The sequence below is a fragment of the Babylonia areolata genome, chromosome 14 (assembly GCF_041734735.1).
Source record: "Babylonia areolata isolate BAREFJ2019XMU chromosome 14, ASM4173473v1, whole genome shotgun sequence".
NCBI classification, from domain to species: Eukaryota; Metazoa; Mollusca; class Gastropoda; order Neogastropoda; family Buccinidae; genus Babylonia; species Babylonia areolata.
The window spans coordinates 11667996-11693806 of record NC_134889.1 but is presented as its reverse complement, the minus strand read 5'-3'; the positions used below and the strand labels follow the sequence as shown (position 1 = coordinate 11693806).

General features: G+C 44.3%; 1 protein-coding gene across 2 annotated transcripts in view; it reads right to left on the bottom strand.

The window, feature by feature from the left end:
* The window catches only part of LOC143289817 (vacuolar protein sorting-associated protein 52 homolog), a 98525-nt gene that overhangs the window by 48429 nt on the left and 24285 nt on the right, over positions 1-25811 (bottom strand). For both annotated transcript variants that reach the window (XM_076598980.1, XM_076598981.1), the window contains exons 7-9: positions 6237-6294; positions 5495-5628; positions 1600-1755 (exon numbers count right to left, since the gene is read on the bottom strand). In XM_076598980.1, the coding sequence (XP_076455095.1) occupies positions 1600-1755; positions 5495-5628; positions 6237-6294 (348 nt within the window). The remainder of the gene's footprint in view (positions 1-1599; positions 1756-5494; positions 5629-6236; positions 6295-25811) is intronic.

Sequence of the window (25811 nt, the reverse complement as noted above, 5' to 3'; positions counted from 1 at the left end):
GACAGCTGCAGGAAAAATGCTGAGAGCAAAATCAACCACTCTATCTTGCCTTCATTGACCTGACAAAGGCCTTTGATCTAGTGAGCAGGAGTGGACTGTTCACACTTCACAGGAAGATAGGCTGTCCCCCCGAAGTTACTGGCCACTGTCGAATCCTTTCACAAGGACATGTACAGCACAGTGTACTACATGAAGCAGTGTCTGACCCATTCCAAATAAGCAGTGGTGTCAAGCAGGGTTGCGTGTTCACCCCAACACTTTCTGGCATATTTTTCTCCATGCTTCTGTCATATGCATTCGCAAACAACAAAGATGGAGTTTACCTACACACAAGATATGAAAGAAAGCTCTTCAGCCTGGCCAGACTCAGAGCCAAGACCAAAGTCAGGCATATCACCATCAGAGAGGATCTCTTCGCTGATGACACTGCACTGGTGACACACACAGAGGAGGCCCTTCAGAGACTCACAGACCGCCTTGCGCACGTGTGCAACAAATTTTGCCTCACCATCATCCTGAAGAAAACAGAAGTGATGGGACAGGGCACTAACTCTCCTCCAACAATCCACATCAGGAGCCACAAGCTGAACTCAGTTGATTGTTTTCAGTATCTAGGGTCGACAATAACTTCAAATCTTTCCCTTGAGCCAGAGATCAACTCAAGAATTGCGAAGGCCGCTGTGGTCATGTCCAAACTTCACAAGAGGGTGTGGTCAAACAAAAACTTGACGGTGAACACCAAAATACAGGTGTACAGAGCTTGCGTTCAGCACCCTACTCTACTCGAGTGAAACATGGACCACATACTCTGCCCAAGAGAAGAGACAAAACAGTTTCCATCTCCTATGCCTCAGACGCATTCTTGGAATACGATGGCAGGACAAGATCCCAAACACTGAAGTGTTTCAGCGTGCATGCTTGCCAACTGTCTTTGCCCTTCTGAGTCAATGCCGTCTTCACTGGCTCGGCCATGTCTGCCGAATGGATGAAGGCCATATCCCAAAAGATCTGCTGTGCAGCGAACTATCAGAGGGATCTAGGTCCCAAGGCCGCCCCCAACTAAGATTCAAAGACGCTTGCAAACAGGACCTGAAAAGTACAGGTATTAATATGCTGTCCTGGGAAAGCCTTACAGACTCACATGGACCCTGGAAATTTGCCATTCAGATAGGGGTGAAACAAGCAGAGAGAAGCCACACTGACTCGCTGAGGAGAAAAAGAGCCACATGCAAGTCAGATTCTGTAAACCAAGCAGCATCTACCTATATTTGTTCCACATGCAGTAGAGATTGCCACTCCAGCTTTGGTCTACACAGCTACAGCAGGAAGTGCAATGCCCGGCAGTGACTACATTTCTGGTGCAGCCATCGTCTCTCAAGACGGAAGGAGGCTGATGACGACGATAACACATGTGTGTGTGTGTGTGTGTGCGTGCGCGCGTGTGTGTGTGTGTACATGCGTTCAAGAACATGCATGTCATGCATACTGAGAGAAAGAATTAGGCATTTACTTTTCCAAGCATGCAGTTTTCTTTCCAAATTTCCTACTCTTGGAATTTCAGAAAGCCCAGACCCAGCATCCCCAAGGTATCCAACTCACCAAGAACATGGACAGAGTTTTGCCAAAGATGGCATCAAACAGAGACTGGGCCCCTGTGCCAGAAACTATGAAGAAATCACAGATGAACAGGTATTCCCGACAACAATTGTCCATCAGGGCAAAGTGTAGACTGCGAAACAGTGTCTCGAATGAATACTGCACACACAAAGACATGTGGTCTGGTGAGTAGATACTCATTGGAACACACACCCTTATCACATGTAGAAAGTGGAGAACATAATTAACATACACACAGATATAAACACACACTCACAAACCTGTACATGTCAAATATAATTTATCATATAAACATGGGGCAAAGTAACTTTTACAACATGTGTGTGTGATTTATACAGGGATGTCCTTAGTCAAAGTCTTAGTCTTCACTTCTGATTGATTAGTCATTCGGATGAGACGATAAACCGAGGTCCCGTGTGCAGCATGCACTTAGCACACGTAAAAGAACCCACGGCAACAAAAGGGTTGTTCCTGGCAAAATTATGTAGGAAAATCCACTTCGACAGGAAAAACAAATCAAACTGCACGCAGGGGAAAAAAAAAAAGGGTGGCGGTGTAGTGTAGTGACGCGCTCTCCCTGGGGAGAGCAGCCCGAATTTCACAGAGAAATCTGTTGTGATAAAAAGAAATACAAATACAAATGGTTAGCACAATCTTTTCTCAGTGTCACTTTGCCCATAGCTCTGTCCCTGTCAAGCCCATATGGATGGGGTCAGATCTATGATCTCCCAGGTCTATATTCCTCCATATTTTCCTTCAGGCAGCTCTATGTTCCCCAAATGTTAGGTTTTCATGTTTGACAACAGATTCTCTGTATCATGACAAGTGACTCAACTCAGTCCAAATGCAAACCTGGAATTACAAAAGATAAATTTTGTTTGACACGTCCTCACTGTTGAAGCAACCCAAACCCTTGTCAATTCCCTGATTATTCCCCATCTTGATTACTGTATCTTCACTTCTGATTGATAAACTTGAGTAAGTTCAGAATGCCATGTCTTTAAAGCTTTTAAGAAAACCCTCACTGAACCTCTGCTGGCTAGACTCCATTTGCATCATATCACTCAGAGAATTGATAATAAAATTTCTTGTGTGTGTTTCAATATCACTTCTGGGACCACCATCCCCAATACATATCTAATCTTGTTCAGACTTGTCATCCTAATCATTTCAATCATCTGCTAATTCATATATTTCTTTGAATCCCTCATAAAAAAAATATTAAAGGACAGTGTGCCTTTTCATACCTTGGTCCTGTCACCTGGAATAAACTTCCCAACCAAATTCACCATGCTGAAACATTATCTCAGTTCAAATCTGGCCTCAAAACACATCTGTGCAAATCTGCTTTCATGGGTGTCAAGGTGTTTGCATGTGGTGTCGCGCGCGTGTGTGTGTGTGTGTGTAAGTCTTGATATAGTGCCATATGGTGTTATCCCCCATACTGATGTAAACTATTAGCACTCTGGGCTCTGTGCAAAGGAGATAGAGCGCATTATAAATACCCATGATTGTTATTATTATCATTATTTCTAGGACTTTGTTCTCCCAGGTCTGTATTTCCCCAGATCTATGATCTCCCAAGTTTAAATATTGACGGGCACAATAGCCGAGTGGTTAAAGCATTGGATTTCAATCTGAGGGTCCCCAGTTCAAATCTCGGTAACGGCACCTGCTGGGTAAAGGGAGGATATTATTTCTTATCTCCTAGGTTCTCCCATTCTTCTCCCTTTTTTTGAGAGTTGTGATGATGATCTGTAGAAAACAGTAAATCCATTAAACGCATTTAATTCACAGCTTTCCATAAATGTTTCAATTAAACAAACAAAATCAAAATCAAGAAGATATGAAATGAAATCTTGGTCAACAAGTTTGAATAGTAAGCTGCTGACAATCCATGTCAAAAAAGAAATATGCTGTTTTATTCCCCACACGTGTCCTTTCATTCCATGCATGTTGCACATTAACTGCTCAGTCAAGCAAGACTGGTTTGACATGTTCTCTGTTGCTGAATTTACAAATGAAAATTGAGCCCGTGCCGATTCAATCTGACTATCTTCGTTTTCATTGTCAGGGAGAAAAATCTGTTTAGAAATGAGCCGGCTGATTTCCTAGCTCATAACCAAACTGGAGTCAAATCCTCCAGAAAGAACTTTTTCCCATCAATGACAAGATGGTCAAAGATCATGAAGGCCTTCTTCCCATTCTTTCTGGCATCCTTCAGATAAAGTGACAACCTTTATCTTATCTCTCCAACATGACCAGAGGATTCTCCTCCAATGAAGACATTGCTGCCCTTGAGTTTCTTTATTGTCATCAAGATGAGAAACTTGTCTTTATTAGAGCAAAACATGCAAAGATCGGGGAATCAAGCTTTGCTTTTAAGCGGTGAATGAGATCAAATTCAATGTCCTTTGCTACTTCTTACTGGTCAGTGATAAGGTCCTGTATTTTGCCCTCACATTGCTCATTTGTCTCATTCTGATCCCTGGAAATGCCGTAGAAAATCAAATATTTTCTTTTTGACCTCGCCACTAAATTGGTCGGTCTTCTTCTCTAGTTCATCAACTCCAGCCATCAATTCAGAGTTTTTCTTTAAAAAGTTCTGATTTTCTTGTCTTTCACACCCTGCTGAAGAGAACATTTTGTTCACCAATCTCCCTGATTCCCTGTGTCAACAAACTTAAAGTTCATTCCAATTTCACTGAGTGCAGCATCGTTATGTCCATCAGGCTGGGTTGCTCAGAGAGAAGGACGAGAGGTCGTCTGTTCGCTGTTGGTGCTGTTCTGTGCACAGCCTGGGTCTGTGCTGGTCTGCCATCCACTGCTGCTAGCCAGTCTGGTCTGCTTCAGGCTGCCTGGGGTTCTCTGCTCACATCACCATATTGCAAAAGAAGTCCACCTCAAAACAGAGAAAGGGGCTGACCAAGGACAACACTGTCTGCTCTGCACCAGGGTGACAGCATGGTGATTCTCAAGGCCAACTTTTTAGCGGCCCTCTTCACCATGAAAGCTTGTTATGTGGCAGCAAAGCAGCCACATGACAACTGGAAAAGCTAGTGATGCTGAAACTATAGTGCCTTACTTATCACCTTTCAGGATCTCATCACAGCACTGCTGATTCATTATATTTTGGAAAAATACAGAGACACTCTGAAGTGCAACTTGCATGCACAAATGCTCAGTTTACCCCCCCCCCCCCCCCCCCCCCCCCCTCCCCCCAGGAGAGAGAGAGAGAGAGAACTGGTCACAGTGCACGTTCCTCTTTCTTATATTGTCAAACATCCACACACACTCCACCACTTCCCATGCCTGGGAAGATCAAGGGTGTTGAGTGAAAAAGAAAGAACAAGGTATGTGGACCTTCAGAGTACATCATCACAATACTGGCACCATGTCTTTTTATAAACTGCACGTTTACAGCACAGTCGCAAGTTCAGACACATGAAGGAAATCTTTTCTTTTTTTTTTCTTTTTTTTTGACAAACTTTTTTCTTTGTTCAACACAGCTTACATACTTATTTTCTTTTCTTGTTTTTCTGGCTGGTTTTGGCAACTGTAAATCTGGGATGGCATAACTACCACTCACTGTTTCTGTTCACATACTCTTGTTTACATTTCAAAAGCACAACAAACAAAACAAATATGCATCGTTTTATTTTCAAAAACAGTGACAGGTAGGTGCTTGTGTGTGCATGTTTGCACTACACACACACACACACACACACACACACACACACACACACACGCACGCACGCACATACACTCATATACACATTCAATACAACAGACACAAACACACATATTTACACACACACACACAATTACACTCACACAATCACACACACACACACACACACATGCACACACATTATACCCTGGTTTCATTTTTTGCAGCAGCATGCGGCACAATGACAGGAGCCTCCAAATCAGAGGTGAGGACATTGCCACGATCCCCCAAGGTGAACACCGTGGACCTGTTCTTCAGCTGTGGCTTGGTGGAGAAAAAACATGCATACAGTCAAGGTAAAGTACAACTCAGGGCAAAAAACATGTCAATACTTTGTTGATTTATTGCCCAAACACACATTCACTCATTTATGCCTAGTTACATCCAAACTTATCCCCTCACTTCATACTAGATGTGCATGACAGATTCACTTTTTCAAATTTTGTTTTGCAGCTTCAGAATCTTTGATTAAAGGGATATGAAAGGCAAACATGCTTCAAACTAGGTACTCTTTAATTAAAGGGATATGAAAGGCAAACATGCTTCAGACTAGGTACTCTTTAATCAAAGGGATATGAAAGGCAAACATGCTTCAAACTATCTATCAACAAGAATTGCAAACAAAAAATTCATTATTATTCAAATACTTCAGCATTTTGTATCACTGTCAACGGTGTTTGAGATCACACAGGCGTTACAATTATGCCCCATACTCCCAAATCAAAGCTGAAGCAGAAAAAACTTCTTCTTCTTCTGTGTTTGTGGGCTGCACCTTCCACTTTCACTCATATGTACACGAGTAGGCTTTTATGTGTAGGACTGTTTTTACCCTGCCATGTAGACAGCCATACTCTGTTTTCAGGGGTAGAAACAACAAAGTAAAGGATATTTCTCTTGGCAGTATCTTCCACTCCCATCAAGTCCTCCCTTGATGCCACCTCTTCAAACTGAAAAGTGAAAACATACAGCCACTGATTTTGCAGAACAGAAACAACAGCCTGTCATATTTCTGTGTATTCTCAAAGGTGTCAAGACTAAATCTTCTTAATCCACATCATTAATCATCAATAGGAGGAGTTTGTATTATACTCCATGTTTGGTGTTACATATACTTACCATGTCAAACTGATGCAAACTAGGCCTATTGGTTTGCTCTGCTTGGCCAAATTTCGCGCGGCTAACAGTGAAAAGACGGGCCCACCCACTCTCAGCCAATCAAACGCCTCTAAAAACTATAAGCGCTTAATCATTCCGTGGCCATGAACAAAAATGCCCCATGAGAACCACGGCAGAGACGCGGGGACGGACGGGCGGGCATTTGAGTTTGACATGGTAAGTATATGTAACACCAAACATGGAGTATAATACAAACTCCTCCTTTTGGTGTCATATACTGTACCATGTCAAACTGATGCAGAATTTAAAGCAAATGGAGGAGGGCAACGCCTACTGGTTCATATGGGGAGCCCTTGTAACTGAGACGGCAGTGTTAGCCGCGACAAAGGAAATCCCCTTGGAACCGTCAGCCCTGGTCATACGGAAATTCCTGAGGTAGGAGTTGATGAAGGGATTCTCAGACCGCCAGAAGGCTGCCTCCAAGACATGCTGCGTTGGCACTGAGTGCTGGAAAGCAGCCGAAGTCGCTATGGCCCGCACTTCGTGTGCTCTGGGATGAAGACAGCTGATATCCCTGTGTGCATGAGAGTAGGCTCTATGAATGACTTGGGAAACCTGGCGGGAAATGGTGCCTGCAGCGATGTCTTTCTTGTAATTCTCATTGAGGGAGATGAGCAGACACCTCTGAGAAGAACGTCTAAGGCGAGACCTATCCCAATAGTATTTGAGACACCGAACAGGGCAGGTGCCTATCCTCATCATCTTGGGCAAGAATATCAGACAAAGGTCTGACCCTCAGAGAGGGGGAAGGAACCTCAGGGTCTTGGTTCTTAGCCAGAAACTCTGGAAGGAAACGAATAGTGATGGAACCATCTCTATGGAAGGCCAGATCTTGTGGCATTCCACTAAGCCCATGCAGCTTACTTCTACGACTGCCTGTGGCCAGCCACAGAAGGAAAGTGGTCTTGAGGGTGAGGATGTCAAAAGGAATAGTCCCCAATGGTAGGAAGGGCTGTTTTCGAATGAAATCCAGCACCAGGAACAAGTCCCAGAGGGGCACTCTTCTGGGGTCTCTAGCTTCCTTCAGAGGGGCACCCCTAGCCACCTCTCTGAGCAGGCAATCCGCTTCAAAGGCGGAACCACCTAGCTGTTTGCATTGTGGTACAGAAGGCAGACCTGTACCCTCGCACAGAACTAGCAGACAGGATGAGAACCGAGGAGCAGAGAGCCAGAAAGTTGGCCAGCTGCATGCTCGTAAGGTTCGTAGGGGTAATGCCCTGAGCTGTACACCACCGCAACCATTTCTTCCAGCGAAAGTCATACAATGTCTCCATTCCCTGCCTCCTTGCTCTGGTGACTATGGAGAGGAGGTCAGAGGAGGCACACCCCTGGGTCAGCACAGCCGACACAGAGGCCGACCGAGGGGTCGAGGACTTCAATGGTGATGCTGACAGTTCCGACCGCACAGCAGCCATGCGTGCTGGTGGAGCAGTTGAGGATTGGAATGCGGAGTGCCCGAGCGAGGCTGCCTCAGCAGATGAGATTTGGTTTCAAGTTCCAGGGGTGGGAACATGTGTCAGGGACTGAAGGTCCGGAAACCAGGTCTGGGCTGGCCATTTCGGCGCAATGAGGATCAGCTGCGGGTGTTCCAATCTGTCTTTCCGTATCACCTTGGACAGACTTGGAAAGGGAGGAAATGCGGAGGCAATCAGACTGCTCCAATCTAGAGAGAGAGCATCCACTGCCCACGCTTCTGGGTCGGCAACCGAAGGGACGGAAGTGGGAAGTCTCTTGTTGAACAAGGTCCACCATCGGCCGAAACCACTGTTCCCACACCCTCTGAAGGCTGTCCTTGTCCAGGGTGCACTCTGTGCGTATGACACTCTTGGACCTGCTAAGAGCATCTGCCAAGAAGTTGGTTTTTCCTGCTCAGTGTCTCGCTGAAAGTGCAATGCCCTTGCTGTGGCACCAACGGAGGAGAGCCTCAGTCCGCATGGAGAGGTCTGCCGAGTGCGCTCCCCCCATTTGTTCACATAACATGCGACCGTCGTCTTGTCCGTGAACAAGCGGATGGTCTTGCCAGTGGCCTCCCCCATGAAGTGCAGGAGAGTCCTGCGAACTGCCTCCAGTTCCAGAACATTGATGTGGCATAGGCGCTCCTCCGGGGACCAAGTCCCTGCTGCATAGAGTGAGTCCATGTGGGCTCCCCAGCCCAGGGAGGAGGCGTCTGTGAAGAGTGCCACCTGAAGAGTAGGTGGGGCTAAGGGCACCCCCTGTGTCCGAAGGGGGGTGATTAACCACTCTGATGTCACCTCGAGGAACCACTCGCCCAGACATATCTGGGTATCCCATGGCTGAGTGCTCTGGGACCGGCGTAACCTCAGTGCCCTCTGGAGAGGGCGCTTGAGAACCCTGTCCAGGGGAATGAGAGGTGCCGTGGACTCCATCATGCCCAAGAGGGAAGAAAGTGTCTGCGCTGTATCTTGGGAGGAGTGGCGCCAGTGGCTGAGGAGGCCTGCCAGACGGTCCCAGTGATCTGGCGCCAGAGAGACTATCATAGACCGCGTGTCGAATCTCATCCCTAAGAAGTCGAAGGACTGACGTGGGGACGGATCGCATATCTGCTGGTCACTGAGGAAGCCCAGTTGGGAGCAAAGGTCTAGAAGTCTGGCCGTATGACTCAGGCACAGGGCCTGCGACTGGGCCAGGATAAGCCAGTCGTCCAGGTACACACAGAGACAAATGGATTCCGAGCGGACGATGGACACCAATTCCCGCACCACCTTGGCAGACAGGAAAGGGGCAAGGGACAGACCAAATGGGAGGGCCGGGAACTGGAACCCCTTGTCCCTCCACACGAACCTCAGGTACCGACGGGATGCCGAATGGATGAGTATATGAAAATAAGCATCTTCCAGATCGATAGAGGTAGGCCAATCACCTTGTTGGATGGTCTCCCGAATCTGTGCCTGTGTGTCCATCTTGAATTTGATTTTGGGGAGGAATTTGTTGAGGGGGGACGAGTCCAAAACTGGTCTCCACCCTCTCGAGACCTTTGGAATCACCAACAACAGCCGTAAAAACCGGGGCCCGGGTCCGAGAGTTGAGATATAGCCCCATGAGGAGTGGGAGCGATATCTCTTTTTCTAGGACGCTCTCCTGCTCCGTCGAGCTGGGCACCTAAGGAGGAGGAGTGGATCTTAGAGGGGGGAGGTCCTCCACCCAAGACAGCATGTACCCCGACTCTAGCACCGACATAATCCCGTCGTTAGATAAGATAAGATAAGATAAGAATAACTTTATTATCTCCACCTGGAGAAATTTGGTCAGGTGCATTATCACAACATAGACAAGTAAACAACATGGGGACCATAACTGTAAAAGCCAACAACACCCCCAACAAATATTACGAAGATACAAATGTAAAAAATATCACATACATCGTTTCATACATACATCCACACACTGCAGGTAATAACTAGTATTCTTAATGTAAAAACAGAAAGAATTAAGAAACATTATTTGAATATAATTATAAACATAGCCTACTATACTGCACATTGATTATAATAGACAGATAAGATAAGAATAAAGATGAATTGCGGAAAACCACAACCAGATAATCAGCACACACCCGCACCGCACCCCCCCCCCCCCACCCCACACACGCAGATAACTTGATCAAACAAGAGTAATAAACATATGTTCTCAAATAAAAGCATTTCACATATTCGCTTTTAAAAACATTGCAATTAATTATTACATCGTAATTATTAAACAGAAATATATTTAGAATATGGACGTTAGCATTAGACATATTCATTGTAGATTCATCCTGCATATTGCACATTATTCTTCCTACATATTGCACATTCATTATAACCAATTGTCACGTTTTAAGCTCAGTAAACACACACACACACACACACACACAAACACACACACACACCACAACTAGAACAAGGTACAGCCTATCATGCACGGACTTTCACACGTCTCACATGAGAGTGCGCGCACGCACACACACCCACAGAGTTCTCAAGAATTTAAAAGGTGGATTGAACGTGGAATAAAAGTCTTCAGAGCTCTGGATTTCAACTTAAAAGTTCTGTAGCGTCGTCCTGATGGCAATAGCTCATAATACTTTGCTAAAATATGGGTGTCGTCAGTTGCTATCTGCCTGCTTTTTTTAACCACTCGACTTTCATACAGCTCTTGCATACTAGCTTGTTTCACTCCCACAATTTTACTGCATACACTCATGACATCGTTCAAAACACGCTTACTCCTCACTCCCAAACTTCCATACCAGCACATAAATGAAACTGTAAGCACAGACTCGATACAACATCGATAATAACTTTGAAGAATATTTGAATTTATACCAACATTTCTAAGCTTCTGTAAACAAAAATTTCTAGATTGACATTTCTTATGAATGGAATCAACATTTCTGTCAAAAGTCAGCTTATTGTCTAAGATGGTCCCTAAATATCTATATTCATTGACCATCTCCACTGTTTGACCATCAATAACAAGGTCAGCTACAGGCAAGGGGTCTTTCCGAAAATCTATTAACATTTCTTTTGTTTTCAATACGTTGAGATCCAGATAGTTTTTCTCACACCAGGAACAGAACTTTTTAATTTCACTGAAATAAATAGCATCCGAGTTGGACAGATCTTCAATTGCTGAATCATCAGAATATTTTATGACAGGAGTTTCCTCCGTGCCTCTGCAGTCATTTGTGTACAGTGTAAAAAGAACAGGGGACAGCACTGTACCTTGGGGTGCACCAGTAGAAGTAGATTTTAGAGAAGAGTGGGCAGAATGAAAGCGGACGGACTGAGTTCTATTGACAAGAAAACTTATTATCCAAAGAGTAAGCTTCGGATCAACATCCATGCCTAGCAGTTTGAGGGCAAGGAGATGAGGTTGTATTGTGTTAAAAGCAGAAGAGAAGTCAACAAAAAGGATACGAACGAAAGATCCCGTGTTATTCAAATGAAGGAAAGCATTATGAAGGAGAGTTAGGATAGCATCGTCAGTACTTCTGTGTGCTTTATAAGCAAACTGAAGAGAGTCAAGCTGCTGTTCAGTGAAAGAAAGAAGATGTCGGAGAATAATTTTTTCAAAGCATTTCATCACTACTGAAGTCAGGGCAACAGGACGGTAATCATTTAGTGCGGCTGGGTTCTTTTTCTTGGGGATAGGACAGATAGTAGATTTTTTCCAGATGCTGGGGACAGAGCAGTTCTTCAGAGACCAGTTGAAAATTTTACAGAACACGTCACACAACTGGGAAGCACATGTTTTCAGTAATTTTCCGCAGATATTGTCGGGGCCAATTGCCTTCGTGACATTCAGTTTTAAAAATAAAGATTCAACAACTTTTGCATCGATCTCAAAGTCTTCACCTGTGTTCCTGTTGAGTCCCAGAGCACACCACTGATGTGCATGCCGGGACAAGTTTCCTACTTGGAGGGGCTGAACGACTGGCGGTGCTGAATCGGGGCCCAGTCATTGGGGGTGCTGCCTTCTGGCCTTGGGCATGGCCGGTCGGCTTGGACGGACATAAGGTGGTTTATTCCTCTGCCCCTGATTCAGCACACGCTGCCTTGACAGGCGGCGTGGTATATGGAGGGGCCCTGGTGGCCAGTCTCTTCAATGGCAAAGAACCCTGGAGCCCATGAGAGGTGTGGGCCAAATATGAGGCCACCTCCCTGTTTGTCTCTGCCCTGTGGCTGACAAAATGGGGCGGGAACTGGCCGAAGAGGGAGTGCTGCTGTGCTGGGATGGACCGCAGGGCAGCCCTCTCCTCCACAGGAATGTTAGAGAGGCTGAAAATGGCATCACGCCGCGCTAGCACAGTACTGAAGTGAAGGCTGGTAGCTGTGTCTGCAGCTGCTGTGAGACCAGATGCTACCCTATTGCCAAAAGCGTGTAACCTGTGGTCGGTGAAGAGGCCCGGCGGGACAGAGGAAGGAGACCCCTTGTCCTGATTAACCGGACACTGTTCCCACAGCTCATTGGCCCTGTGAAGGAACGTGTCGAAGGTGTACGCCGTGGAAACCTCAGGGGGGCAGCGGCGGGCCAATTTGTCCCACTCTGCTAACGTTTTAAAGGATAGGTTAGCTGAAGTGGGGAAGGTGGTGCGCTGTGAGACCAACATCCTGTCCTGTGCGGAGGGCTCTGCTCCGCTGTAGGCAGGGTGGTCCTGTGTGTACCAGGACCACACCCCTCCCTTGGAGGAATCTTTAAGAAACTTTCCCGGGGAAAAGGCGCCCGGGGCAGAGAGGGACTCCCTGCCTGGAGGAGGGATGGAAGCAGCACCCCTGACAGTGCGGGCTGGCTTATTAAGCCATACCTGCACCATTTCTGGCACTCTGAGTTGCCTTGTGGTTCTGGAGTTAGAGTCACATGGCGTAAGGAGGGTCAAGGGTAACAAAGTAGCCTGAGGAACTGATTCGGCATACGTGACCCTATTGGGGAGGGTCAGTTCGAGCTCGGCAAAGTCCGAGTTTGGTTCAGGCTGGTCCCTAGGGAGGCACGGGCTCAATCTGTCCCCCCTGGGATGTGGGCGAAGAGTGCTCATCTGCTTGTTCGTCCTCATCCGAAGACAGGGGCTCCCACTCTTGTTCGCAGTCCATCCCCTGCTGGGTGCCATCCCAAGTGGATGTACCCACTGGGGCGTCCTGTGAGCTGTGGTCAGCCCATCGGGATGAGCTGGGACGATCCCGAGCCGGGACCATGACCGCCACTGTTATGTCCTTGACACCTGAAGCGGGTGGGGAGCGTGTGGACCGTAGGTCCAACCATGCTTGGGATGGTGGGTGCCACACCTTTTCAGAGAGGGCGTCCCTGGATGCAAGAGTGACCCACGAGTGCTGTGTGGGGACAAACACCCACTCATCTCACTGTAGGACCGAGGGCTGGGCAGGTGGGGACTGCCGGCTCCGCCGGGCCGAGTAGGGCCCCTGAGCAGCCGTCGGTCCTGACAAGGAGGCCGTTGTGACCGTGGAGGTCACCTGTGGGTTGACAGAGGCCCGATTTGTGGACATAGTGGCAATATTGGTCGAGGAGCTCGACCTGACCGACAAGAAGTCGATCCCACTTGTCAGGGCTGTGTGTGTCACCCTGTGAGATGTGCTGGGTTGGGTCCGGTGGGGAGCGGACAAGGGGCTGGCCCTTGGTGCTCCCGGCAACCCAGTGTGCACCCTAGGTGCGCCCCAGTACGGGTAGAATGGGGGTAACCACCCGTGGACACCAGCCATACTGTGACCCGAACCCCAAGGGTCACTGGTGCGTTGACCTCCATGAAGGGAACAACCTGGCCAAGTCGGAGGGAGGTCAGGTCCGACTTGGGTGTCAGTCCCGCCCGAAGACGAGCGGGCTGACTGCCCGGAACCGCCTGACACGCGCGGGACTCCCCCAGCAGGGGAGACCGGCCGGATAGCGGGAAGACCTGCAGAGCAGGTTGCCACGCGCCCCGAATCCCCTCCCGTGGGGAGACTGGGGTGGCTTGGCCTGGGGTGGGCAAAGTAGAGATCCCCCCCCGGAACCAAATTTTTCTCCCCCCCCAAAAGGAGGTGGGGGAGGGGGGTCGACAGAGAAGGGAGGAGGGGGAGCAACAATGGGGCACGTGAGGGCCGTCTCCGAGTGGGGACCCGGGTAATGGCCCACAGCACGGAGATGACTTGCCATTCACCCTTCTCCCTGCCTCGCGCTGGGACACCTCGGGAGGCGACGTTCGTACCTCTTTCCCCCCGGTCCCCTTCATGACCGTTTTACTGGTACGAAAGTCGCCTCCGCGATCAGCGTCTAACGACGCATCGCCGCGGTCCGTATCGGGAGGAATCATGAGCTCCGGGCCTGGGAGAGTCTCTTACCGAGTCTCAATCCCAGCATCATGATCCCCTGCCTTCGTGGTATGGCACACGAGGCATGGAACCCGCGCTTAGGCACCCAGCGAAAATCCGACCCCCAACAGAGAAAGGAAAGACAGGATCGACTTAGAGGCAGAAAAAATCGAACGAATCGAGGGTGCAGAGTCGAATCGAGTACACAGAATGTAAGAATACAATAAACACAAGCCGCATGCAACAAAATAAGGCCAAAAGGATACGCTGAATAGCCGAAAAAAGCGTAAGACGAGACAGAGCGTAAACCTGACAAGATGGCGTGGAGAGCCTTTGCCAAAGGAATGATTAAGCGCTTATAGTTTTTAGAGGCGTTTGATTGGCTGAGAGCGGGTGGGCCCGTCTTTTCACTGTTAGCCGCGCGAAATTTGGCCAAGCAGAGCAAACCAATAGGCCTAGTTTGCATCAGTTTGACATGGTACAGTATATGACACCAAACTTCAGCTTATAAGTGAGTAAGAATACATAATTTCTTTTCATGTTTTGTGACATATACTGTTTAATTTTTCTTTTGTGTTATATTCAACATTGTCAATGTCATTCTCCCAGCCCTGTAACTGAGGTTACCCTTTTAGTATTGATAATTTGATACTGCGTTCATTCCTGGTATCACCACTGTGAAAAGTATCATGTTGACAATGGTAATGATCATGATTATCATGAAGACGATGCTTCTCCTCCTCATTGTTAATTATCCTTTAAATCTGTATCAGCTCATTCCAGTCACAAATAAACCCATATCAATCTGATTCTGGTTCACATACATGTTGAATACTCTTGAATCAATCTGATTCTGGTTCACATACATGTTGAATACTCTTGAATCTAGAAACACGCTCTCTCTTTTTTGACTCACTTGTTTGGTTGTCTGTGTGTGTGTGTGTGTGTGTGTGTGTGTGTCCGTGGTAAACTTTAACATTGCCATTTTCTCTGCAAATACTTTGTCAGTTGACACCAAATTAGGCATAAAAATAGGAAAAATTCAGTTCTTTCCAGTCAACTTGTTTAAAACAATATTGCACCTCTGGGATGGGCACAAAAAAAAAAAAGAAGCCAAATTATGATGGAGTCTCCCGTCGTTCCGACGGATGAGTAGGCAGGCAGGCTTATCTGTCCGTGTGTGTCGATATGGGAGAAGAGGCCGATTCTGGATGCGCAGCACTTCCCACAGGTGTTGCAAGGGAAAACGTCTCCAGAAGTTGAGCCTTGCTTCCTTCGCTCATGCTTCTCATTAATGGCCAGCGTTCTCTTGTTTTCAAACGTCTTTACGCCACTAGAGCACAGCATCCTCCAGCGACAGCGGTCAAGAGCATCAGTTTCCCAGGAAGCGATGTCTATGTCACAGGCTTTAAGGTTTGTCTTCAAGGTGTCCTTGAAGCGCTTGCAGGGTCTTCCAAGTTCACGGTGGCCTTCCTTCAGCTGGCCATACAAAAGCATCTTCGGGATCCTGCTGTCTGTCAAGCGGACAACGTGTCCTGTCCAGCGTAGCTGGCACCGGATCAGCAGGCTTTCGATGCTGGGCAGGCCGCTCCGCTCTAGGACCTGGAGGTTGGAGACCAAAACTTGTTGACTGACTTGATCTCTGTGTCATCGACCTTGATTGCAGGCAGGGGGGAGGCACTGGCGTTCTGTGACTCGGTCTTGCTGAGGCTGATGGTGAGTCCAAAGCACCTGCAGGAGGTTGAGAACTTGTCCATAATGAACAGCATGTCCTCATGGGTGTGTGCAGCAAGTGCGCAGTCATCAGCGAAGAGGAACTCTCTCATCAGTGCCTCAAACACCCTGGACCTGGCAAACTGCATTTACGGTTATATTCATATTTTTTTTATTCTCTAAACTTGGCACTTTGATCTGATATTCTGACACAACAACAAGAGCAGTCATTTTTATCATTTTTTGTTCAAACAGGAACTTCTTTTGCTAATCATGGAAGTTATAAATTTTGCATGTCTTTGGTGCAGATTGTAAAAAAGGGAAATTAATCTGTAATTAATTCTAGGGGACTTAATTTGCTTTAAACTGATCTTTCTCATCTTAAACATTACATTTTGAAATTATACTCAATACATAAAAAGCTTGTGTGTTTTACTCTCAGTGTACAGGGCTTTCACTATGTTCATTCGCCCAAGTGGTCTTTTTCAGAAAATACTAAAATCAATACGTGGACGAGTGGACTTTATAGATCCAGGGTATTGGCTGAGCCCTGAAGGTCATGGGCAAAAATCAATTGCATACACATATTTATACATATTCAAAGCACGTGCTCATATTCTTCGTGAACGCAAACGACACCATTTTGTTTCAAGTTGCTAACCCCTAGGCTGCCTGCATGACGAGATAATTCGTCATGGCAAGGATGTATGCTTCGCTGCCTGCATGACGAGATAACTCGTCATCAAAATATTCTGACTTTTCCCTGGCTTGCATTCACTTCCTTGGCAAAAATAGTGGTAGCTTTAGCCTGGGGAATCTCTCTAGATTCTATTCATAGCTAGAAACCCCATCTACGTCATGAAGCAGTCCTTTATTTGAACGTTTTGGTTGGGCCACTGTCCAAGTGTTTGCCTGACTTCTCTCCTCGCTCGCTCAACAAAATGTCGGACTGACGCCGTGCTCAAGACATGCAATCGTGACGAACTAAATCAACCATGATTTCTTTCTTTAGCTGATGCTCAGAAAGAATTGAAGCGTAAATTCGAAGGAGAAGATAGTGATGAACATTTATAGGACGATCTGATAGAAAATAAAGGGAGTAATCAAGAGAGTGGCCAAGATGCGACTGTCAGTGAGTGATGCCGGCTGTACAGATGTTAGCAGACGACAGATGACCGAATTAGCAGCAGAGCGATATTCTTGGCACGCAGCCAACGCGGTCTGATGAGAACTGAATCAAGTGACCGTGTGAGAGGGGTGAGGAGGAGGGGGGTGGAGACTGAGGGGGCGTGCCCTCACATCCATCTTATCACTTGGAGAAGTCACAATGTATTGTGTATCTATCTCTTAAAAAATATATATATATATTGTGGTTGTTCTAGTATGATTTTGTGTTTGCAGATATCCATTTGTCCAGAAAATATGATGTTTTTGTGCAAATTACCTGATTAATGTTTGTAATGAACAAGTTGAAAATGTGACAAAAAACAAAACACTGATTTCAAAACAACAGCATGTCACTAAAAATGTATAAAATGGGAAAACAGCATGTGTTTTGTATTCTTTATTCATTTACCTTTCAGAAAATATATACTTTTATGGGTCTTTCTCCAATAACAAAGAGCACAGAATTTTTTGAAAATTTATACCCGTTTTTTGTGAAAAAACCCTGGCAAATAGATTTCACTTAAATCTTATTTTCCTGGCAGCGAAAGGGTTAACCTGCCCGTTCAATCCTATATTCAATCGACAATACACGATAACATGTGATGGAAAGTTGGAGAAGGAGACCGTTAAATATTTATTCAAAGAATGATTTGTGAACGCCTCATCACTTACTGGATTATGCCCCAAACTGCCATCTGGACTTCATTTGATGGGTTTTCTTTGTTAGCATGCTTGTTCGTGTTGTTATTTTGTCCTTTGTTGAAACATTCACAATAATATAGCTGTGTTTTGCGCAATCAAGAAATGTAAAATCAAGATACATAGCTAAAATATACTTCTCATTCAACTTGATCAAAATCATAATCTGTACATCCCATAATTTAATAAGTGCTTTGAATAGAACACTCAGTCGATTTTCTTTCAGGAAAATATAAAACTTGCATACTTTCGACAAAAAAGCAGCCTGTAGAATTTGTTGTTGTTGTTAATCTATATCCGTTTTCAATGAAAATCCCCTGTCAGAGGCACTGCAGCAGGAACTATGCTCTTCTGACAGTGAAGGGACTGATTAAACCCAATCTGAATCTCTACACATGACTGCACCAAAGCATTTCTTGTTCACTCAAAGTACTCCTTTTCTGACTTGCCTAAGCCTACATCTATCCTGGTAGGAACCTCAGACACACTTTTCACAGCATCTGCATGTAATTTAGCACACATGCATCTAGATGACATGAAACTTGACACACACATCAACCTTATTAGAAGGTCAGCATATGCAGCACTATGACAAATCAGCTCCTTTCGCCAATATCTAACCACAGAAATCACAAAGACATTTGTATTTTCTCTTGTCCTATCTGTGGAAATGCTGTTCTTGCTGGCTGTCTCATACACTGTGTTGACAAACTTCAAAAAGTTCAAACTCTGCAGCACGACTCACACTCAAAGCTAATGAATGTCAACACATCACCCCCTACTCATTCCCTTCACTGGGTCCCCATTCAAGCACAAATACAATACAAACTCTAAGTCCTCTGTCACAATTTCTTCACTAATTCTTGTCCTATCTTTCAGATCTACTTTCTGTCTATTCACCATCCAGGCAACTCTGTTCTTCACTTGACATGCTCACACTCTGTATTCCAAAGATCACAAAATCTTACAGTGAACATTCCTTTTGTTTTGTTGCACCCAAACAGTAGAATTTACCACCCTCACACCTCTGTCACACCTCAATACCCACATTCAATAGAGTACTCAAAACATCTTTTCAAATACATAATTCTCAGTGAAGCTTTTCCATCTACATATACTTGCTTTGATCTGATCACTGGGTGTGCTCTTTGTGTTGATTTGTAGGTATTTTGTGATTTTTGTGTGTGTAGTTTTGCCTGGTTCCTTGGTGTATATTTTGACTATGGTGAATGTGATGTATCTATTTTGTTGTGATTTGACTGTGTGATGTGAGACTGTGATATTGCCTGTGTTAATTTTTTTTATATACTTTTTAAGTCATATATTACTAAATATGTACATCTTATTGTAAAGTGTGGTGAGCCTCATCTGAGATGGGTGTACTGAACTATACAAGCCTTTATCTTACTTTACTTACTTATGCATGGTTGTGATCTTTGTCCATCATTTTAAAAGCATCGTCTGAATTTCTGAGAGCATTACAAATAACATTCTGGAATGACCATACAAAGTCTGATTAAATTTTGCTCCTCATAAATACCAAATGCAGATATATCAAGCTTTCCCACTGGTGCGCATTAAAAAAAAAAAAGTCATAATCTAAAAATAGAGGTAGGATAATTCCTGCTTTGACAATCACAGATTTATTCAGAACTCAGGACTTTATGGAGATTTCTGTCACAGGTCACTGAAGAGGTTAACCCCTTCACTGCTAGTACGTTTTGCTATGGCCTATGCTGAGAAAATTTTCAGAAAAACAAGAAAAACACGCCAATGATTTTAATTTGTTTATATTTCAAAAAGTACTGAAGATAAGTGCATAAACGTATATATCAAATGAAAGGAAAATGAACCAAGATTTTGTTTTTAATACTCACATGTTCAAATAATGAGTCACTCTGACAGAAAAATTCCATAAAATGCATTAATAAAAAAAAATTGGGGCTGTCATTCCATCATGTAGGTGCTACAATATCAACCAGGTTATCAACCAGTCTTTCTTGTGACTGTCATGATCAACCACACACACTGTCAAGGCTGTGCAACAGTGTCCGGCCAGGTGCGTAAGACTCCAACACAGTCCACACAAAGAATGAAAAGGGTGTACTCACCCAGGATCTATCGCCAGTAAAAACGCTGTGTGAGGTACTTGCAGAAACAGTCTTCAAGACACAGTGCTGGTTTGATGGGGCAGTCTGGGCAGTAGAAGCTCACATCCTTTCTTTGTCCTTTCTTCCAGCAGACTCTGCACCTCCTTTGGGGCCATGCCTTCTGTGGGGTAGGTGGGATGAAGTGTCATCCACACAAGACAAACAGCGTGGTCATCTTTAGCAGTGTCTGGGTCTTGGTCACCAAAAATCATGGCACTAATTACATCCTTCTGAAGTCCAAGAGTGTACTGCTGTTGCCTGCTTTTTTGTAGAGGATGTGTGCATTCAGCATGGCAATTTGTAGAAAATGCATGCACAGTTATTTGTACCACTTCAGGGTTTTCCTTGTGGCATTGTAGGGCTGCAGCTGTTGGTCATGATGGTCCATGGCACCCATGTTTTTGTTGCAATCCAGAATTGCTGGAGGTTTGTTTACTGCCCTTTTGTTTTGCTGCCGCTGTCTTCAGCTGTAGGTTTGTGGTAAGTTGTCAACTCCAGATGGTCCAGGATGAACATGATGATCATCACCATACTGCATACTTAAAATCTGTTGGGTGCAGTGGTTAACCCCTAGGCTGCCTATATGACGAGATAACTCGTCATGGCAAGCATGTATGCTTCGCTGCCACAATGACGAGATAACTCTGACTTTTCCCTGGTTTGCATTCACTTCACTGACAAAAATAGTGGTAGCTTTAGCCTGGGGAATCTTTCTAGATTCTATTCATAGCTAGAAACCCCATCTACGTCATGAAGCAGTCCTTTATTTGAACGTTTTGGTTGGGTTACTGTCCAAGTGTTTGCCTGACTTCTCTCCTCGCTCGCTCAACAAAATGTCGGACTGACGCCGTGCTCAAGACATGCGATCGTGACGAAATAAATCAACCAAGATTTCTTTCTTTAGCTGATGCTCAGAAAGAATTGAAGCGTAAATTTGAAGAAGACAGTGATGAACATTTAAAGTACGATTTGATAGAAAATAAAGGAAACAATCAGGAGAGTGGCCAAGATGCGACTATCAGTGAGTGATGCCGGCTGTACAGATGTTAGCAGACGACAGAACATGACCAAATTATAAACAATATTCTTGGCACTCAGCCAACGCGGTCTGATGAGAACTGAATCAAGTGACCATGTGAGAGGGGTGAAAAGGAGGGGGATGGAGACTGAGGGGGCGTGGCCTCACATCCATATTATCACTTGGAGAAGTCACAATGCATTGTGTATCTATCTCTTAAAAAAAATATATACATGTATATTGTGGTTGTTCTAGTATGATTTTGTGTTTACAGATATCCATTTGTCCAGAAAATATGATATTTTTGTGCAAATTACCTGACTAATGTTTGTAATGAACAAGCTGAAAATGTGACAAAAAACAAAACACTGATTTCAAAACTACAGCATGTCACTAAAAATATATAAAATGGGAAAACATCATGTGTTTTGTATTCTTTATTTATTTCCCTTTCAGAAAATATATACTTTTATCGGTCTTTCTCCAATAACAAAGAGCACAGAATTTTTTAAAAATTTATACCCGTTTTTGTGAAAAAAAACACTGGCAAATAGATTTCACTTAAATCTTATTTTCCTGGCAGCGAAAGGGTTAATTTTTATAGCGCTAGTTCATACAAAGTTTGCTGAGTTCAATCCAGTCATACCTGGTGGGTTAAGGGTGGAGATTTTTCCAGTCTCCCAGGTCAACATATGTGCAGACCTGATAGTGCACAAACCCCCTTCGTACACAGACAATCAAAATACACACATTCAAGATCCTGTAATCCATGTATCCATGTCAGCGTTCAGTGGGTTATGGAAACAAAAACATACCCAGCATGCTGCCCCCCCCCCCCCCGCCCCCCCTCCAGCCCCCCAAAGAAAATGAAGCATGGGTGCTACATGTTGTGGAAAATGAACAAAACAGTCATGCACATAAAATGTTAATGTCTGTTTGAGTGTATGTGTGTGACAGAAACCTGACTGAATGACACAGGAAAGGAATGACAAGCACCATAGCAGCTGTCAGCTGGATCTACCCAGGTAAGCAGTCTGTTGTGCAACTGACTCTGATTGCAAAGTGCTTAGAGCTTGGTCTCTGACCAATAATGGGAGCTATTAAGTATCATCACAGCTTACTACTGAAAATCTTTCAGAACTGTTAAAATCTATGGGGATTTTTTTTCCAACTGATGCACTCACAGGAAAAGCAATCCATACTGATAGACACCTTGGTTTATTCAGTGGGTTGGTTGGTATTTTGTTGTTTTATTTGTTTTTGTTTTTATGCACACACTGATGCACATGCAAAACATGTAAGGGCAATAAGGGTTTACTGATTTCCTATTGACAAGTGTATGTCAAAGGGAAAATAAATGTGTGAGTATAGATATGCTCACAAACAAATTTTGCCAAAAAATATAACAGCTGGCAAATCTGTACTTGCATATATATATGCATGCATGCATGCGCACACACAAACATTCTCTCTCTCTCTCTCTCTCTCTCTCTCTCTCTCTCTCTCTATCAAGACAAAAAACACAGTGTAAAAGTTTCCCGCACCCAACAACAGACCAGACATCCCAGAAACCATTGGCAAGAGAAAGAAAGCTTCATACTAGTCACCAAATAAGATGAATACACTGGTGGGCAGAGAGATTAAATCCACACATTAAAGTTGAAATGGGCTCACTGCCATAAGAGAGGGAAAGAAAGTGGCATGGTATGCTGGACAGGAAGTTCATTACCAATTGGTTTAGAGCTCTGGGCTGAAGGAAGAAAAAGGAATGGAAGAATGAGGTGAGACCATCATTGCTGTCAATCAATGGGTACTGAAAGCCCACAGCCAATCACAGTAGTCAGTCACTTGATGGTACTGATTACAGTCAGTTTACTGCTTCAGAGGTATAAAAAAAATATATATGAAATATAAAAAATATATATATATACATATGTATATATATATATGTGTGTGTGTGTGTGTGTGTGTGTGTGTGTGTGTGTGTGTGTGTGCGTGTGTGTGCATGAATTTGCATACTTATTTGAATTAGCTGATTTTAATTTAGTTCATGATTATAAACAAAATACATCAGTGACAAATATTTCTTCAAAGAAAACACAACCTGATGAAGATGAATATAAGCTACCGAAAAATAATCAAAAACTAGGGTAATTTATATCAGAGTGTTACAAGCTATCTTTCTGTAGAAGCCTAATTTCATTTTCATGAACTGATTTATTCCACTGAATACACTTGTTATATCAACTTTAATAGTAGCATCAGTTAATCAAAATGAAGATGTCAATAACTTGTGTATCAATAATGCACCGGTATCTACGTTTGTCTTCAAATGATGGAAACATTATTCAAAATGAAGTTATTGTCTAAGTGTTTTCTTTATCAACCATTGTTGACATCAGTCATAAGGAAATTTTAACTTGTGTCCCTGTTGCCAGCATGCATGTGTGATGCAAAGGGAAAGAGTATTAGCAGTAAACTTTGAGGGGTGACTTCACAGAATTCCAGTTTACTGCCATTCAGTTCATAAATCTGTTATTTCAAAACATAAACAAATAACTGGTCATTCCATCTGATGTTATTTCTGCAAAGTTTGAGTGAGCTGGACTTGAAAAAAATTGACTGGAAAAAAACACACCCAAAAAACAAGGAAACTTAACATTTGCATGCTGCACTGTTTCAACTGGCTTACTTTGTCAGGTTCTTGTCACATGTCAGCAGTGCTCTGACAAGAACAATTAAGCAACAGATAACTGTTAACCCCTTCACTGCTAGTACGTTTTGCTATAGCCTATGCTGAGAAAAATTTCAGAAAAACAAGAAAAACACGCCGTTGATTTTAATTTGCTTATATTTCAAAAAGTACTGAAGATAATTGCATAAAAGTATATATCAAATGAAAGGAAACTGAGCCAAGATTTTGTTTTCAATACTCACATGTTCAAACAATGAGTCAATCTGACACAAAAATTCCATAAAATACAATAATAATAAAAATGGGACTGTCATTCCATTATGTAGGTGCTAGATCAACCAGATTATCAACCAGTCTTTCTTGTGGCTGTCGTGATCAACCACACACACTGTCAAGGCTGTGCAACAGTGTCCAGGTGCATAAGACTCCAACACAGTCCACACAAAGAATGCAAAGGGTGTACTCACCCAGCATCTATCGCCAGTAAAAACACTGTGTGTGGTACTTGCAGAAACAGTCTTCAAGACACAGTGCTGGTTTGATGGGGCAGTCTGGGCAGTAGAAGCTCACATCCTTTCTTTGTCCTTTCTTCCAGCAGACTCTGCACCTCCTTTGTGGCCATGCCTTCTGTGGGGTATGTGGGATGACATCAATGAAGTGTCGTCCACACAGACGAACAGTGTGGTCATCTTTAGCAGTGTCTGGGTCTTGGTCACCAAAAATCATGGCACTAATCACATCCTTCTGGAAGTCCAGGAGTGTACTGCTGTTGCCTGCCTTTTTGTAGAGGATGTGTGCATTCAGCATGGCAATTTGTAGAAAATGCACACACAGCTATTTGTACCACTTCTGGGTTTTCCTTGTGGCACCGTAGGTCTGCAGCTGTTGGTCATGATAGTCCATGGCACCCATGTTTTTGTTGTAATCCAGAATTGCTGGAGGTTTGTTTACTGCCCTTTGGTCTTGCTGCTGCTGGTCTTCAGCTGTAGGTTTGTGGCAAGTTGTTAACTCCAGATGGTCCAGGATGAACATCATGATCATCACCATGCTGCATACCTGAAACACATTGCATAAAAGACTAAGTTTGATGGGTTTAAAAAAAAAAAATTCTTTTTTTTTCTTCTTTTTTTTAACATATAAAAAGGTTATGAAATGGTGCCATTCTATTTCTGATTGTTTTATGAAGCTGAAATACAAATACACACACACCTACCCAACCCCCCAACCCAAATCCCCAACACACACACACACACTGAAACTGGTTCATGGTATGCCACACCCCCTTCATTCTCTCTTTATCATACAAAACAAAATAACCACACACACACACACACTTCTACAAGTGTTGCATTTACAAAGTAATTTGGGCATACAATTCTGTATATCACTCTATGATTTCAGTTTTATAAACATCTCCTCCCCCTCCTCCCCCACTCTCTCTCTCTCTCTCACACACACACACACACACACCCACCACCACCACCACCACAACAACAACAACAAACCAATACACACTCAGGAACGAATACACAGAAAGCTCTAGGCGAGCGACACACACTGTCATCAACAATGAGCCAGCCAGCGAGCCACACCTACTTGGGCTGTGATGGTCACACACAGTACACACGTGACTTGACTCTCTCTCACTCACACACACACTGATCAGTGACTGACGAAGCTACTTACGACAGCTAACATATTCAAAACACACACAATGCAGTCATATTCATTGTTACAACAAACAGAAAGCAAATGATAAACTGACAAACCTTGTAAACACCCACCTGCATCTTGAATCAGCTGAGCTTGTCTGTCTTCAGTTTCATCAAACAACTCCACCTCCCACCTCCCTCCATGTCAAAATCAGCGTCTTCAGCATCAACTTCACGCAGTTCTATCTCATTCAGTCCACAATCTTCATCTCTACTGTTTGCATCATGAAGGATTTCCTCCAGTACTTGTGCAAGTGTTGGGGTTTGTCTGTGTTCAGCCATGGCTTTGCAAACACAACTTGAGCTTCATACAAACTTGCAAAACTTTCGCCATA